The following is a 14293-nucleotide window of genomic DNA, read 5'->3' on the forward strand; positions in this document are numbered from 1 at the left end:
GAGACGTACTAGTATCCAGATGGAAACAAGTGACAGGAATTCTAGATCTCCAAATAAAGGGCACTAAGAGAACAAACAATTGGGTTGGTTTGTTGGGTAGTGATTGTGGTAGCGGGGAGGGGGTCTCTGTAGGGACTGGGGCTGAGAGATGGGGTTGCTGTGAGAGTGATCCACAATATGGGAGAATGATCTACAATAGTGGAGCAGGTTTCCCAGTTGCTTAGAACAGTCAGATGTCAAGGATGTTCCCACTGATGCCCTTCCACTGACCCTGCACCCTCCGGGTCTGGACTGATCTCAGCTCTCACACTGGGATCCCACCCCATGCTCATATGATCAAACTATCAGGAAGGCTTGTGTCAATGAAAGACTGAACAGACTGGGTCTTTTCTTTTGAGAAAAGAGAAAACTGAGGGATGACCCCTGATTTTGAAAGAGTTTGATAGGGTAGATATAGAGAAGATTTTACCACTTGTGGGGGAGTTCAAAACAAGGGAGCCTAAATATAAGATAGTCATAATAAATCCAATTGGGAATTCAAGAGAAACTTCTTTACCCAGGGAGTGGTGAGAATGTGGAACTTGCGACCACACGGAGTGGTTGAGGTGAATAGTGTTTAAGAGAAGCTTGTTAAGTACAGGATAAGAAAGGAATTGAGGTATATATCGATTGAATTAGATGAAGTGAGGTTTGGAGGAGGCTCATGTGGAGCATAAACACAGCTAACTACCAGTTGGAGCAAATGGCCTGTGTCTGTGCCGTAAGTTCTAGGTAATATCGTTCTTCTTTCTGATCATATTTACTGCTCTATTATGATATTTCAAACATTACGTTGCAAACTAACCTTTTTTGAAGCACAAAGGTATAGGTTGTTGGTGAGCAGTGTTGAGTTACATGTCTTGACACAGTCCAGGAGAACAGACAGTAGAAACATGACATGAGTATATAGGAATGTTGAAGAGGCTACTTGTCACCTATCAGCCAATTGTCAGACAGTAATCCCATCCAAATACTTGAAATAGCACGAAGGATAGTGTGAGCAAAGCTTTAACAATTTATGCTTGCCATCTGGATCTTTCAGTTGGATCTCAGTGTCTTCACATTACTGTTAATAACTTTTTTATATAAAAAATATTCACTTTTGTTATTTTTTGGTTCTGCTGCATCACATTAAAATTCAAGGAATGTGACTTCTTGTGCAGTCCAACCAGGATATCTGGGATATTAAATTTACTAAGAATGTTTCTGCTGCATGTTTGACTAACAGCCTGTTAGTGAAGGGTGAGACCTTTACTCAGTTTTAGACTTATTCACAAAGTGAAACATTACAACATTCGCTCCTACTCTCTAACCCACCACTGGTGTCAACAAGTGTTTCTTTATACTCTTTTTGACTGCTGACAAACAAATTGTGCACAAGTAATTACCCGATACAGCCCTCCACCTGGTTGCACTTAACCTTAGCTTATTCAGTTACCACAGCATAGTGGTGGGTTTACATATCAGGTGTTGGCATCAGCTACTGAACTTGTTTGGTTTCCCCATCTGTTGACGGCTCTGCCTCAGTTGGTTAGCACTCTCGCCTCTGAGTCAGAACATTGTGGGTTCAAGTCCTACTCTAGCGATTTGAACACAAAATCTAGACTGATACCCCCAGTGCAGTACAGAGGGAGTGCTGCATGGTCGGTGGTGACATCCTTTGGATGAAACGTTAAACCGATGCCCCGTCTGACCTCTTGGATGTAAATGATCCCATGTCACTATTTTGACGAAGAGCAGGGAAGTTCTCCCCAGTGTCCTGGCCAATGTCCAACATTGAAACAGACTATCTGATCATTTGTCACATTGCTGTTTGTGAGACCTTGACGTGCACAAATTGGCTGCTGTGTTTCTTAGCTGCTGCATCAGGTTAGTGTCTTTAATTCAAAAGTACTTCATTGGATGTGAATTGCTTTGAGATGTCCAGAGGTTTTGAAAGGAGCTATGGAAATGCAAGTTCTTCTTAATCCCCATTTAAAAAAAGAGCAGATAATTGGAGATTCTACCCACCGTGCCCAATGTACGGTGTCCTGTGCCATGAATGCAAGAGTGGAAAATGAACTGTTTTGAGGTGTTGCTCTCCATGCTCCACCCCTCTCTGTGAAGGTGGAAAGCCCTGATATGGGCCATTCAGCAAGTGTGGCAGGCAAACTCCTGTGTTATGCACCCATTAAATTTAATACTGCCTCTGTGAGTCAGAGCCTGTACCCTATTCAGCAGGAGCTGAGATTGACAAGTCACTATAGTGAAGTGAAAGACCCAGACAAACTCTCCTCCTGTCAGCCCACAATGTTACAAAGCACACAGAGCCAAGTCACTGCTGCTTCTACCCACTACATGTTATCGTTCCGCACCCTTCGATCTATGAAAGATGACAGACACACAGCAAACAATTCATTTCAGATGGGGTGTTTTCCGATGGCAAATCTTTACTGATGGTTGAAGAGGCCAATCCTTGAGAGGCAGGTTTAGCCACAAGTGCCACGCATGAAGCTTCTGAGTGTCAGGGTTGTTGTTTTTGGTGTTGGGGGTCTGTGGCCCAAGCTGCAGTAGCCACTGGAGATCGGGATGGTGCTTGCCAGTAAGATACTAGATATACACAGCCGGCCCAACTACATACGATTACATAGGTTACATTGCAGGCCGTAAAAATGCAAACAAAGCACTGGGACTCGTTTCAAGATGGATGGAATGAAAAGCAGAGAGGTTATGTCAAGCTTGTACAGAACCTTGGTTAAATCACACAGAGTTACTGTGAACAGTTCTAGTCTCCATATTATAAAAAGGATGTAGAGGCACCTCAGATGGTGCAAAATAGATTTACAAGTATGATACCTGAACTGAGAGACTACGCCCATCAGGAAAGACAGAACAGGCTGGGCCTCTGTTCTCTGGAAAAGCAAAGGCTGATGGGTAACCTGACAGAGTCTTAAAAATTAAGAAAGGGTTTGACAGGGTAAACATGAAGAGGGTGTTTTCACTTGTGGCGGGGGGGTGGAGATTGGAACCAGGGGCCATTAATATAAAATAGTTAATCCTAAATCCAACAGAGTGGTGAGAATGTGGATCTTATTACCACAGGGAGTGGCTGAGGTGAATAGTGTAGATCATTGTTTCTCATCGCAAGGCTTGTGAGCCAATGGTGGCTCCCATCCTCACTAAGTGTGGCTCCCCGACTCTCCCTTTCCTGTAATATCGTTGAGCGCCACGGGGTTTGTTTTAACGTTGCTTCCCGTGCTACTGGCGTGGCGCCACTTTGGAGTAGCCTCTTGCCGACCCTCAACCTCCGAGTTGTGACCTATGAGTTGCGGCAGGATCTTGAACGGGAAAGCAGGCCCGGGAGAGGGAAACGGCCAGTGGGTGGGTCAGAGAGGGGGTAGAGGCCACAACTCGAAGGTCGGGCAAGGGGAGAGACCACAATACTGAGGGCTGGGCAGGAGGATGACCCGCAGGGACCAGCAGGAGACAGGATTGGTGGCAGGCAGGAGGTAACTTAAGTAGAAGGTTACATTTTTCTTTTAAAATAAAATAAGTTTAAAAATGTAGGACTATAGCAATGTAGTATATTGCAGCTTAGAGGGCATAGTGTTTTAATATTTGTTTTTTTTCTGATAAGGAAGTTCCTACAGAGCCTAACATTGAATCCTATGGGAACCAATGATTCACTTAAAGTGATTTCACTTAAAGTTGTGATTTTCAGGAATGCAGCCACAACTTTAAATAAATAAATAAATGTGTATTTATTTTTAAGTATAATGCGTGATTTTGTTTTAGTTTACATGTGTTGCACTGTAACATTACATCATGAAGGAGTAGTAAGCAACGATAATTGAGTCAAGTAGTCGATGTGGCTCTCACACTGCAGGTTTTTTGCAAAAGTGGCCCTTGCTTGAAAAATAGTGAAGATCACTGACATAGATACATTTACGGGGAAGCTGGATAAACACATGAGGGAGAAAGGAATAGAAGGGTATGCTAACAGGGCGAGGTGAAAAGGGGTGGGAGGGGGCTCGTGTGGAGCAGAATCACCAGCACGAAGCGGATGGGCCAAATGGCCTGTTTTTGTACTGTAACTATTTTGCCATTTGGAAAATAATGTCAACGAGCAGGCTGTGTACTTCCAGCATTTTGTGTTTTTAATTTCACATTTGCAGTTTCTTATATAGACACATGCATGGCATATATTTGCCGAGAGATCACTTCAATGTGTATTTTACAGGGTGGTCCAGGTTTGAGAGGCCCGAGAGGAGTGAAAGGAGAACCAGGTCAAAGGGTAAGAGACCCCTTTATAAATCGACTAGAAATCTGTGAAATCAATCGAGGAAATGGTTTAGATTTTTCCCTTTTTAAAAAAAAATCATCAAAAGCGGAGAGTGAATGTTTGACAGAAAGACTGTCCTCTAGCGGGTAAATATTGCACTCCTGTCACAGGCATGATAATCAGAGTGCTCAACTTCGCTGTGCCCTTGAGTTCCTGGGGATTCATTTTATTGACTGAATTCCATGTCCAGTTCTCTTTTTGTGCTCAGCACCTAAGAGGTTAGCGTTACAGTGTACACAATAACGGTAGCCTTCGACGATTATGTCACATTGCTCACTTGTGTCTGTTAACTCTCCCTTTATCTTGTGACAGGGACCTGAAGGGTTCCGCGGTGAGATTGGACCCACTGGCCTGCAAGGGCAACCTGGACCCCAGGGACCAAGTGGACTTTCAATTCAGGGACTGCCGGTGGGTTCATCTTGTATCTCCATCTGGGAATAGGCCGCACGGCAACACTTGCATGAAATCAGCTTGATGTTCACTGAGGGGTTTTGATGCTTCTTCCCTTGTTGGAGCTGATTGGATGTTGGAATTGGTCTTTGGGCAGTATACCAGAATGGGCTCATAGCCAATTGGGCTCCTAGTGACTCTGGTTGGTGGTGAAACTGGCTGATAGGTTGGAATTTTCCAGCCCCCTCACGCGGGTGGGATCTTCCTGCCCAGCCGATGTGAACGGAGATTTCAATGGCTCCCCGGCCCCGCTTTGGGGGAACCCACCGTGGGGGGGGTCTGGAAAATTCCGGCCGTCGCGTGTTGGACTTCATAGAAAATCAGGCTTTTGGTTTAACAGGCTTGCAGTGAATCAGGCTCAGAGTTTAAAGACCTTTCAGCCCAATCTGACTCGTAGCCAAAGGGCCACGCAGCACATCCAGCTCACAGCCAATTGGCTCTCAGCCAATCAGCTTTGTAGCCAATTGGGCTGGCAGCCAATCGAACTCCTGGCCAACCAAGTTCCCAGTGCATCAAGGCCACAGTGAATCACAAGCCTGCTTTACTCAATGCTTGATTCTCTTATCCATTGTAAAGAAGATTGGGGTGGGGGTGGGGGTGTAAATGGGGACTGTTGGTTTGTGATGAGCCTGATTTGACGTTACTGGGCGATTTCACCCCAATTATTCCCTTCCTTTCTTTACAGCTGCCGCTACAGCAGTGGGTTTTTACTGTGTTGGTGTTGCACAGAATGAAATTACGAATGGTTCTTTGTAAAGACGTTTACAATTTCACTGGAAATAACATTGGGAGTAAATTTCCACCTGTTAGTGTCTCACACAGCAGAAAGTTCATGTCTGAAATGTGTCTTTATCAATTCTGTTAGGGCAGCATTGGTGAAAAGGGCGAGAAAGGAGATATTGGACCCCTCGGTCACCAGGTATGCAGTTAATTTGATAATAGAGTCCTGTAGCAATTTAGAAATATTATTTATTAATATAGGTAATTTGGTTCATATTCTGTATTCCATTTATTCCATTTAAGTAACTTGCATCATGTTAAAACTTGGTTTCAGCATTTTTGAAGCAGTTTGAATTCAGAAGGTGTACGTTTCTGCGAGAATTTGTTTGATAAGATAGAACAAGTGTGTTTCAGCCTTTAGACACTGTCTTTTCAGAATTTCATAGCTGCGGGTGTCCCTCTGTCAGATGGGAGATATTGCTCGTCTCATCACGCAGAGCTGCTGTCACGACAAACGTTCTTTTAATTTAATTATTGCAAATGCGTAAAGCTGCAAGCTGGGAAATGTGAGTGCGATCTCGGCTTGTAGTCAGGCTTCTAGACTTTTCTGTAATCGCTTAGCTTTGAATGTAGTAGCTTGTGCTTTGTACAAGTGGCAGGACTCCAATGTCAAAAAGCTGTATGACTCTAACAGCTATTGCAGCTAAACCTTATTCAAGTCTTCATGCCGTACTAAGATGAGCACAGTTCCAGCAAAGCAATATTTCAAAGTCAGAAGGTTGTGGGTTCAAGTCCCACTTTGAGCACAAAGTCCAGACTGATCCTCACAATGCAGTACGGAGGGAGTGTGGTCTCTCTGACGAGCTGTTAAACCGAGGGCACGCCTGCCCCCTCAAGTTGATGAAATAGACCCCCACGGCATTATTTTTGAAGAAGAGCAGGGGAGTTTTTAACCAGTGCACTGACCAATATTTATCCCCCTATGAAAAGCTGATCTGGCCATTTATTTCTTTGCTGTTTGTGGGAGCTTGCTGTGCGCAAATTGGCTGTGGCGTTTCCAACGTTACAGCAGTGGCTGCTCTGCAAAAAGTGCCTCATTGTCTGTCTGGAATAATTCCTGAGGTTGTGAAAGTCTTTCTGTGTTTTTTTTTAAATATGCTCAGCCCCTTTGGTACTACAGACATCATCCTACTTACATTTGAATTGCTGGTAACGGAGAAAGGGCTACACATTCACAAGGTGGTTTAAAAGTTTTCGGGATGGTGTAAGAGGAAGTCCCAGACAGGTCGGTCATGTATAGTCTCCATTTCCAATACCCAGAGTCAGCACTAAGCCCTCCCATGCCAGTTGGAGTTGTTTCCTGATGATGGGAACTCAGCTTCATCCCAGGAGAGATCCAGAAATGTTCCCAATGGAAGCTGGATTCAGACTTCCCAAACTCAAACCTGATCTCCAGCAAAAGTAGGAGACTTCCATTCCCATGTGAGGGTTGGATTACAGCAATGGTTGCCAGACATTCGAGGATACCCAGGAGAAAGAAAGGACTTGCTTATATGTAGGAACGGAGCACACCCCCAAAGTGCTTCATGGCCCACAAAGTATTTTTGAAGTGTGGTCACTGTTGTGATGTAGGAAACGCAGCAGCCAAGTTGCGCACAGCAAGATCCCACACACACACAGCAGTGTGGTAACAACCTGATCACCTGCTTTTTAATGGTGCTGGTCGAGTATCAGTACTGGCCAGGAAATCGGGGACAGCTCCCTGCTTTTCTTCAATGTAGTGCTATGAAATCTACGCCCACCTGAGAGGGCAGACAGGCCCTCGGTCTAACGTCTCACCTCTGACAGTGCAGCACTCCCTCTGTACTGAATCATAGGATGGTTACAGCTCGCAAGGAGGCCATTCGGTCTGTCATGCCCATGCTGCCTCTCTTCAAGGGCAAATCACCTGGTCCCACTTTCCCGCCTTTTCTCTATGGCCCTGCAAATGTTTTCTCTTCGTAGAGATTGGGAGTGTCAGTCTAGATATTGTGCTCAAGTCCTGGAGTAGGACTCAATCCCACAACCTTCTGACTCCAAGGTGAGAGTGCCACCCACTGAGTAATGGGTGACACTGAGCTCACAACACTCAGCAACAGTGTCTAATTTTTTCCCTTTTTCACATGTCTAGGGGATCCCAGGAGGCCAAGGGAGACCAGGACGTGACGGCTCAACAGGTCAAAGGGTAAGATTCAGGAAGCACTTAGAATTCTCTCAAGATAATTTTCAAAGCCAACATTGAAGACCACGCAAGATTTGAGTAGCACAATGGATATGTTCCTGATCTCGAATGCTGGCCAATCATTATAGGAATATACTACAAGAACCCTTCATGCAGCACAACTTTGAAAACATTGCAGGTGAAATCCAACTTTGGGAGGCAGCACAAACCAAATTTTCATTGAAAGTGACTGGGAAAGAGAACAGGGCGGAGTGAAAAACAGGCAGCTGATTGGCTATTGCCTATCATGTGCTGTCACTCAAGTTGAATTTGACCCTGTGCAGCTTTGTCTTGAACTTGATATCATTGGTTAGTGCTTTCAGATTTTAATAAGGCAACACTTTTTCTGTATAGTATTCAGGTACAAAATTAACTCATCACTAACTAAATGAAACAGTGACTAAATTTAGTGGTCTTTCCAATCAGACAGGGTTTTAGAATGTTTTATTGACTCCATATGAATCATTGTGGCTATCCCTAAAATATCATTAACATGGAACCTCATCATGGTACCTTTTAAAAATTAGAATAGAAACTATTGATGATTATTTTTAAAGGGTGAAACTCAGCAGGAGGTCTAATCCTCAGCTGTGTATTTTTTTTAATACATTCTTGGGATGTGGGCGTCACTGGCTGGGCCAGCGTTTATTGCCCATCCCTAATTGCCCTTGAGAAGGTGGTGGTGAGCTGCCTTCTTGAGCTGCTGCAGCCCCTGTGGTGTAGGTATACCCACAGTGCTGTTAGGGAGGGAGTTCCAGGATTTTAAGGGATGGCATTAGATTTCCAAGTTGGATTGGAGTCTGACTCAGAGGAGAACTTGCAAGGTGGTGGTGTTCCCATGCACATGCTGCCCTTGTCCTTCGAGGTGGTGGAGGTCACTGGTTTGGAAGATCCTGTTGAAGAAGCAGCTGTGTGCTGGAAACATTGTGACGCATTCAACCTTTAAAAATTAAAGCCTCCTTTGGAGCTGTTGAGAAAGTGATCGACCCATCAGGAGGACATTAACGTTGTTACAAGTTGATATTTTTTTCAAATAATATGCACTTCAAACAAAAAAAATCAATGCAGTTCTTCATTTTTCAGATACAATTGTTACAGGATATGGACCATTGGGTCTAATCCTTAAGTATTTCTTTAACATTCTACAATCTACTGAGTTCTTCCCCCCCATACTTCCAATAGAATATTTGTACTTAAATGCTGATCCAGGGGATCTGCTTAAGAAGGGTTAATGAGCTCCGGAGTTAAATTAAGAACAATAGATACAATTGTTGACTTCAGTTCATTCACCAATCTTATGCATGGTCACTGAATTTCCTGATGCTGGTCAGGTCGCACTGACTCTTCCCAGTTTCCTGATGATTGGATTAACATCCATCCTTCGAACAGATAGTTTATCTTGATTTCTCTGAGCGATCAGGATAAAAAGACATGCTAAAGTGAATGATACTGCCTTATCAACAATTTGATTTTATATAAGGAGTGATAAGGGCCGTGTGATTGGTCAGCATACTCCAAGCCAGCCGAATGGTGATAGAATGTGGGTTTGAAATCTGTAGAATCAGAAATTGGGAAGGGGTGCCTGATCCAATATCACCCACTTTATAGTACCGGCAAAAGTTTAAAATCTCCCCATTCCCCACACCCCCCTGACAATGTCCCTTCCATGTTTTCTCAACAACCAGCATTTATATAGCACCTTCAACATAATCAAATGTTCCAAAATGCTTCACAGGAGTGTTATCAAATAGAATTTGACATCATATCACATAAGGTGACCAAAAAGCTTCATCAAACATATAGGTTTTTAAGGAGTGTCTCAAAGAGAGAGAGAGTTTGAGAGGTTTATGGAGGGAATTCTAGAAGGGCCCAGGCAGCTGAAGGCACGGTCACCAATGGTGGAGTGATTAAAATCGGGATGCTCAAGAGGCCAGAATTAAAGGAACACAGAGGTCTCAGAGGGTTGTGAGGCTGGAAGAGATTACGGAGATAGAGAGGCACGAGGCCGTGAAGAGGTTTGAAAACAGGATAAAAACTTTAGACTCGAGACGTTGCTTAATCAGGAGCCAAGGTAGGTCAGCGAGCGCAGGGGGTGATGTGTGAACAGGACTTGGTGTGAGTTAGGACACAGGCAGCAGAGTTTTGGATGAACTCAGGTCTACAGCAGGTAGAACGGTGAAGGTCATTCAGGAGAATATTGGAATGGTCAAGTCCGGAAGTAAGAGATGAGGGATGGATGAGAATCTCAGCAGCAGATTTTATTTGTCTGATCCTCGGGAATCATTCCAATTAAGAGTGTGAGAGACCTGTTTCCTCACTAATCGCGCTGTTGACTAGGCCACGTGAGTTTTATGTGTTAACTATTGGATCTTAATGCCACTCAGGACAGAAGGGCTCATAATTGGTTGGCCCTCACAACAAGCTTTGCTTGCTTTCTTCTGGGGAGTCACCAGAATTGATCCTGGAGTGAGGTAAGTCCAGGGTATAGGGTGAGGAGGGTGTGGCTAGTTTAGGGAGGGTGGGGGGCGGGGGGCAAGGGGGTGGAGGGGGTGGGTTTCGGAGAGCAGGGTGGGAAGGAAGGAAGGGTACTATCTTAGTGGGGCTGCCCACCCCCCCCCCCCCCCCCCCCCCCCCTCCCCGGTCTGTCCCGGAAGATAGAATCCCCCACTTCCTTCTCGCCATTTAAAAAATATTTTTTTAAAAAACAGGCTGCCCACTCCTACCCACCTGCCCACGCCAACTGTATTATGGTGTGGGCAGTATATTCTGGGAGCTATTTGGCTTATTAACAAGCTCATTATGGGGGGTGAGCTCAGGGTTGGGCGGGAAGGTGGTGGGGTTGGCCATTCGCCCTATTTTACTTGCCCCCCCCAACACCCAACCCGAAAACATGCTTGGCGGGGGCACATAAAATCCAGCCCAGTGAGTTGGACAAATCTCCCATGTCCTGGTATAAAAGAACCAGTTTGCTACAGCTGCCAAAGAACTCTCCCTGATTGTGTGTTATAACGGAGAGAGAAAAGGATTCTGGTGACCATATATAACACTACGAAATGTTGCATAACATAATGTAATGCAATACTGGGAGGTCAGCCATTGTAGAAGGGTAGATTTTAGGAATCTGCTCTCCCAGGCATGGAAATTCATGCGCTGGGAATGTTGGGAATTATGAAACATCATTCGGCAGACGACACAATGCTCTGTCTATTAACATTAATGGCTTAGTGAGGACCGCTGAGCATCGAGCTAAATTCCTGGTTTTGAGTGAGTTCCAGCCCTACCCCAGAGGCTTCAGCACATAATTCCTCACGTGGATCCCCCCCCCCACCCCCCCAGTGCGTTACAGAGGGAATGCTGCCCTGGCAGAGGTGCCGCCTTTTGGACGAGAAGTTAAAACCAATGACTCGCCTGTCCTCTCAGGTGGACATAAAGATCCCACAGCACTACTTTGAAGAAGTGCGGTGGTGAATCTTTACTGCCGTCCTAGCCAAAATTTATCCCGTAACCAACATCGCTAAAAAACAGTTTAATCTGGTCAGGATCCCATTGCTGATGGTGGGATTTTGCCGTGCACAAAATTGGCTGCAGCGTTTCCCACATTTACAGCAGTGTCTGTGCTTCAAAAAGCTCTTCATTGGCTGAGAAGCGCATTGGGACATCCCAAAGGTGCTATACAAATGCAAGTTCTTCCCTTTAACGCTCTTCGCCAGATTGCAAATCCCTAAAATGCGATTGAACCTTTGCAAAAGTCTCCTTAGCTGGAAAATGAGTGAATGGCCCATGTCCAGGAACATGTGTGTGTGCAGTGTGTTTGTGTGTGTGTGGAAATATATTTTAGCAAACAAAACAATAGTCTCACTTGCTGGAATCACCAAATAACCTGTGCAATCAACTTTTGATCCAGGGTCCTGTTGGTAAAGATGGTCCTATAGGTGTTCCTGGGCCAGCTGGGCCGGTGGTGAGTACATTTTCATGCTGCCCTTTCCCGTAGCAAGACTTTGGTGTTTAACAATGTCAATTTTTCAGGGTCGAAGAGGTACAGAGGGTCCAGTTGGACCAACTGGCTTTCCAGGTAGGAGGGTAAGTTTTTTTTTGCATAGCTAAGAAATGTTGCTGGAAAATCCCAGGAATCCTATTCGCCATTTACATTCCACCTTTCGAGCGCAGTTGCTTTTGTACCTGACTGACCACGGGAGCTACATAACCCGGGCTGCTACTTTTTGAGTGTGCGAATCACTGGGGACTGAGTTTTATTTTATATGGTCGAATGCGTTCTTTCACCCAGAACGTGCCCTTCATTAAGTGGAGTGAAGTTATTTGATTATTTTACGCCAGGATGTTTTCTGGTTGCAGCTTCAGCTATTTGGATTGCACACACTGTCGAAGGACGCTTTCTACACTGTGGTCAGAAAGAAGTGCAGGCCCGGAAACACGCTCACACAGACGACCTGGCCTCCCAAACTGAATCCTCCTTAATTGTTCACTCCCTTCAATAATTACTCTAATTATTCTTAAATGTTCGCCATATTGTCTCCTTTGGCAATCCATTTCAAGAAGGAGTTAGATACAGCTCTTGGGACGAAAGGGATCAGAGGGTATGGGGAGAAAGCGGGAGCAGGCTGTTGAGTTGGATGATCAGCCATGATCCATAATGAATGGCGGAACAGGCTCGAAGGGCCGAATGGCCTACTCCTGCTCCTAGATTCTATGTTTCTATAAGTTCACCACTATCTGCAATAGTTGGTTAAATATAACTTGTCCGTCTATCTACCTTCCCTCTTCTTAAGCCCATGCTATGTTGCCCCTTTTTAAGGATTGGCGATGCATTGACTATATTCTTCAATCCTCGGGGACTCTTCTTTGTAATCATCCCCTGGCGGAGGAGATGATGGCGTATTGGCAATGTGACTATACGAGTAATTCAGGGGATAAAATTAATGCTCTGGAGTCATGGGTTCAAACCCCACCAGAGCAGCTGGTGGAATTTAAATTCAGCTAATAAATCTGGGATATAAAGCTAATCTCAGGGATAGTGACCAACTATCATTGATTGTCGTAAAAACCCATCTGGTTCACTAATGTCCTTTAGGGAAGGAAATCTGCCGTCCTTACCTGGTCTGGCCCACAGGTGACTCCAGACTCCTAGCAATGTGGTTGACTTTTAATTGACAAATGCTGGCCTTGCCAGTGATGCCCACATCCCATGGAAGAAAAAAAATAAATCACCAGTTACATCTTTAAGTGTTTTTGCATGAAGTTGACTCTGAGAGAACTTGAGGCACTAAGAGGCTGTTTTCCCCTGACTGGAGGGTTCAGAACCAGGGGTCAGAATCTCAGAATAAGGGTTTGGCCATTTAGGACTGAGATGAGAAAAAATGTCTTCATTCAGAGGATTGAATCTTTGGAATTCTCTACCCCAGAGAGCCCAGTCCTTGAGTGTATTCAAGACTGAGATTGATAGCTCTTTGGACTCTAAGGGAATCGAGGGATATAGGGAGCGGGCGGGAAGGTGGAGTTGAGGCCAAAGATCAGCCATTATCTTACTAAATGGCACAGTACGTTCAAGGGGCTGAGTGGCCAACTCCTGCTCCTATTTCCTACATCCTATCTCGCTGGTGTGTGAACTTACTGTCAGAGCACAGGAGTTAGGAGTTGCCAGTTAACACATTCTGAAGCTTTTCCATGACCAGAAGACAAATGCTACAAATTAAGGTTGTGCATTTGCAGCTACATTAATTGGGACCAAAGGCCTTTGAACTTAACCCATTAGAGGGTCTGTACAATTTCTGTGACAATATCAGGTTACTGTGATGAAGTAGAGAATTCCACAAATGAACAACACAACCAAATTTGCGACGGTGCAGTTTCTCTGATATTATACAGAACAGTTGCTGGCATCCTTTATGTGAGAGATTGGAGCAGGAGTCTGCCATTTGGCCACTTGTGCTTACTCTGCCATTAAGTAAGATCTACCTCAGCTCCACCTCCCTGCACCATCCCCATATCTGTTAGCTTCCTTAGCACCCAAAAATCAACCTCTATCTTGAATATACTGAATGTCTGAGAATCCACAACCCTCTGGGATGGAGTATTCCAAAGATGCACAACCTTTTGAGTGAAGAAATTTCTCCTTATCTCAATCCTAAATGGCCGACTCCTTATCCCAAGACTGTGACCCCATGTTCTAGATTTCCCAGCCGGGGGAAACATCTTCTTAGCATCTGCCCGTTGGCATGTTGCACCGCTAGCTTGTCAAGTCCCTTAGAGTTTTATGGTTCAGTTAGATTTCCTCTTATTCTTCTAAGCTCCAGAAAATATGGGCCTAGCCTGCGCAGTCTCTCCTCATAACCCAACCCTCTCATTCCAGGAACCAGCCTAGCGCTATGTAGCATGATCTAAGACTGTTCACCATGTCATACTGACAGGCTGAGCACCATGTTGTTTAGATGGAACCACTGTTACACACCTCGCTGTGAGTGCCATAATGATATAAAAGCACTAAT

At 44.8% G+C, this 14293-nt stretch overlaps 1 protein-coding gene across 1 annotated transcript in view; it reads left to right on the top strand.

Moving 5' to 3' along the window:
* col14a1a (collagen, type XIV, alpha 1a) overlaps positions 1–14293 on the top strand; it is a 221919-nt gene that overhangs the window by 180069 nt on the left and 27557 nt on the right. The window contains exons 37-41 of the mRNA XM_078539858.1: positions 4259–4312; positions 4673–4768; positions 5676–5729; positions 7701–7754; positions 11695–11748. Coding sequence (XP_078395984.1) covers positions 4259–4312; positions 4673–4768; positions 5676–5729; positions 7701–7754; positions 11695–11748 — 312 coding nt within the window. The remainder of the gene's footprint in view (positions 1–4258; positions 4313–4672; positions 4769–5675; positions 5730–7700; positions 7755–11694; positions 11749–14293) is intronic.

Source organism: Cetorhinus maximus, chromosome 4 (assembly GCF_964194155.1).
Source record: "Cetorhinus maximus chromosome 4, sCetMax3.hap1.1, whole genome shotgun sequence".
NCBI lineage: Eukaryota > Metazoa > Chordata > Chondrichthyes > Lamniformes > Cetorhinidae > Cetorhinus > Cetorhinus maximus.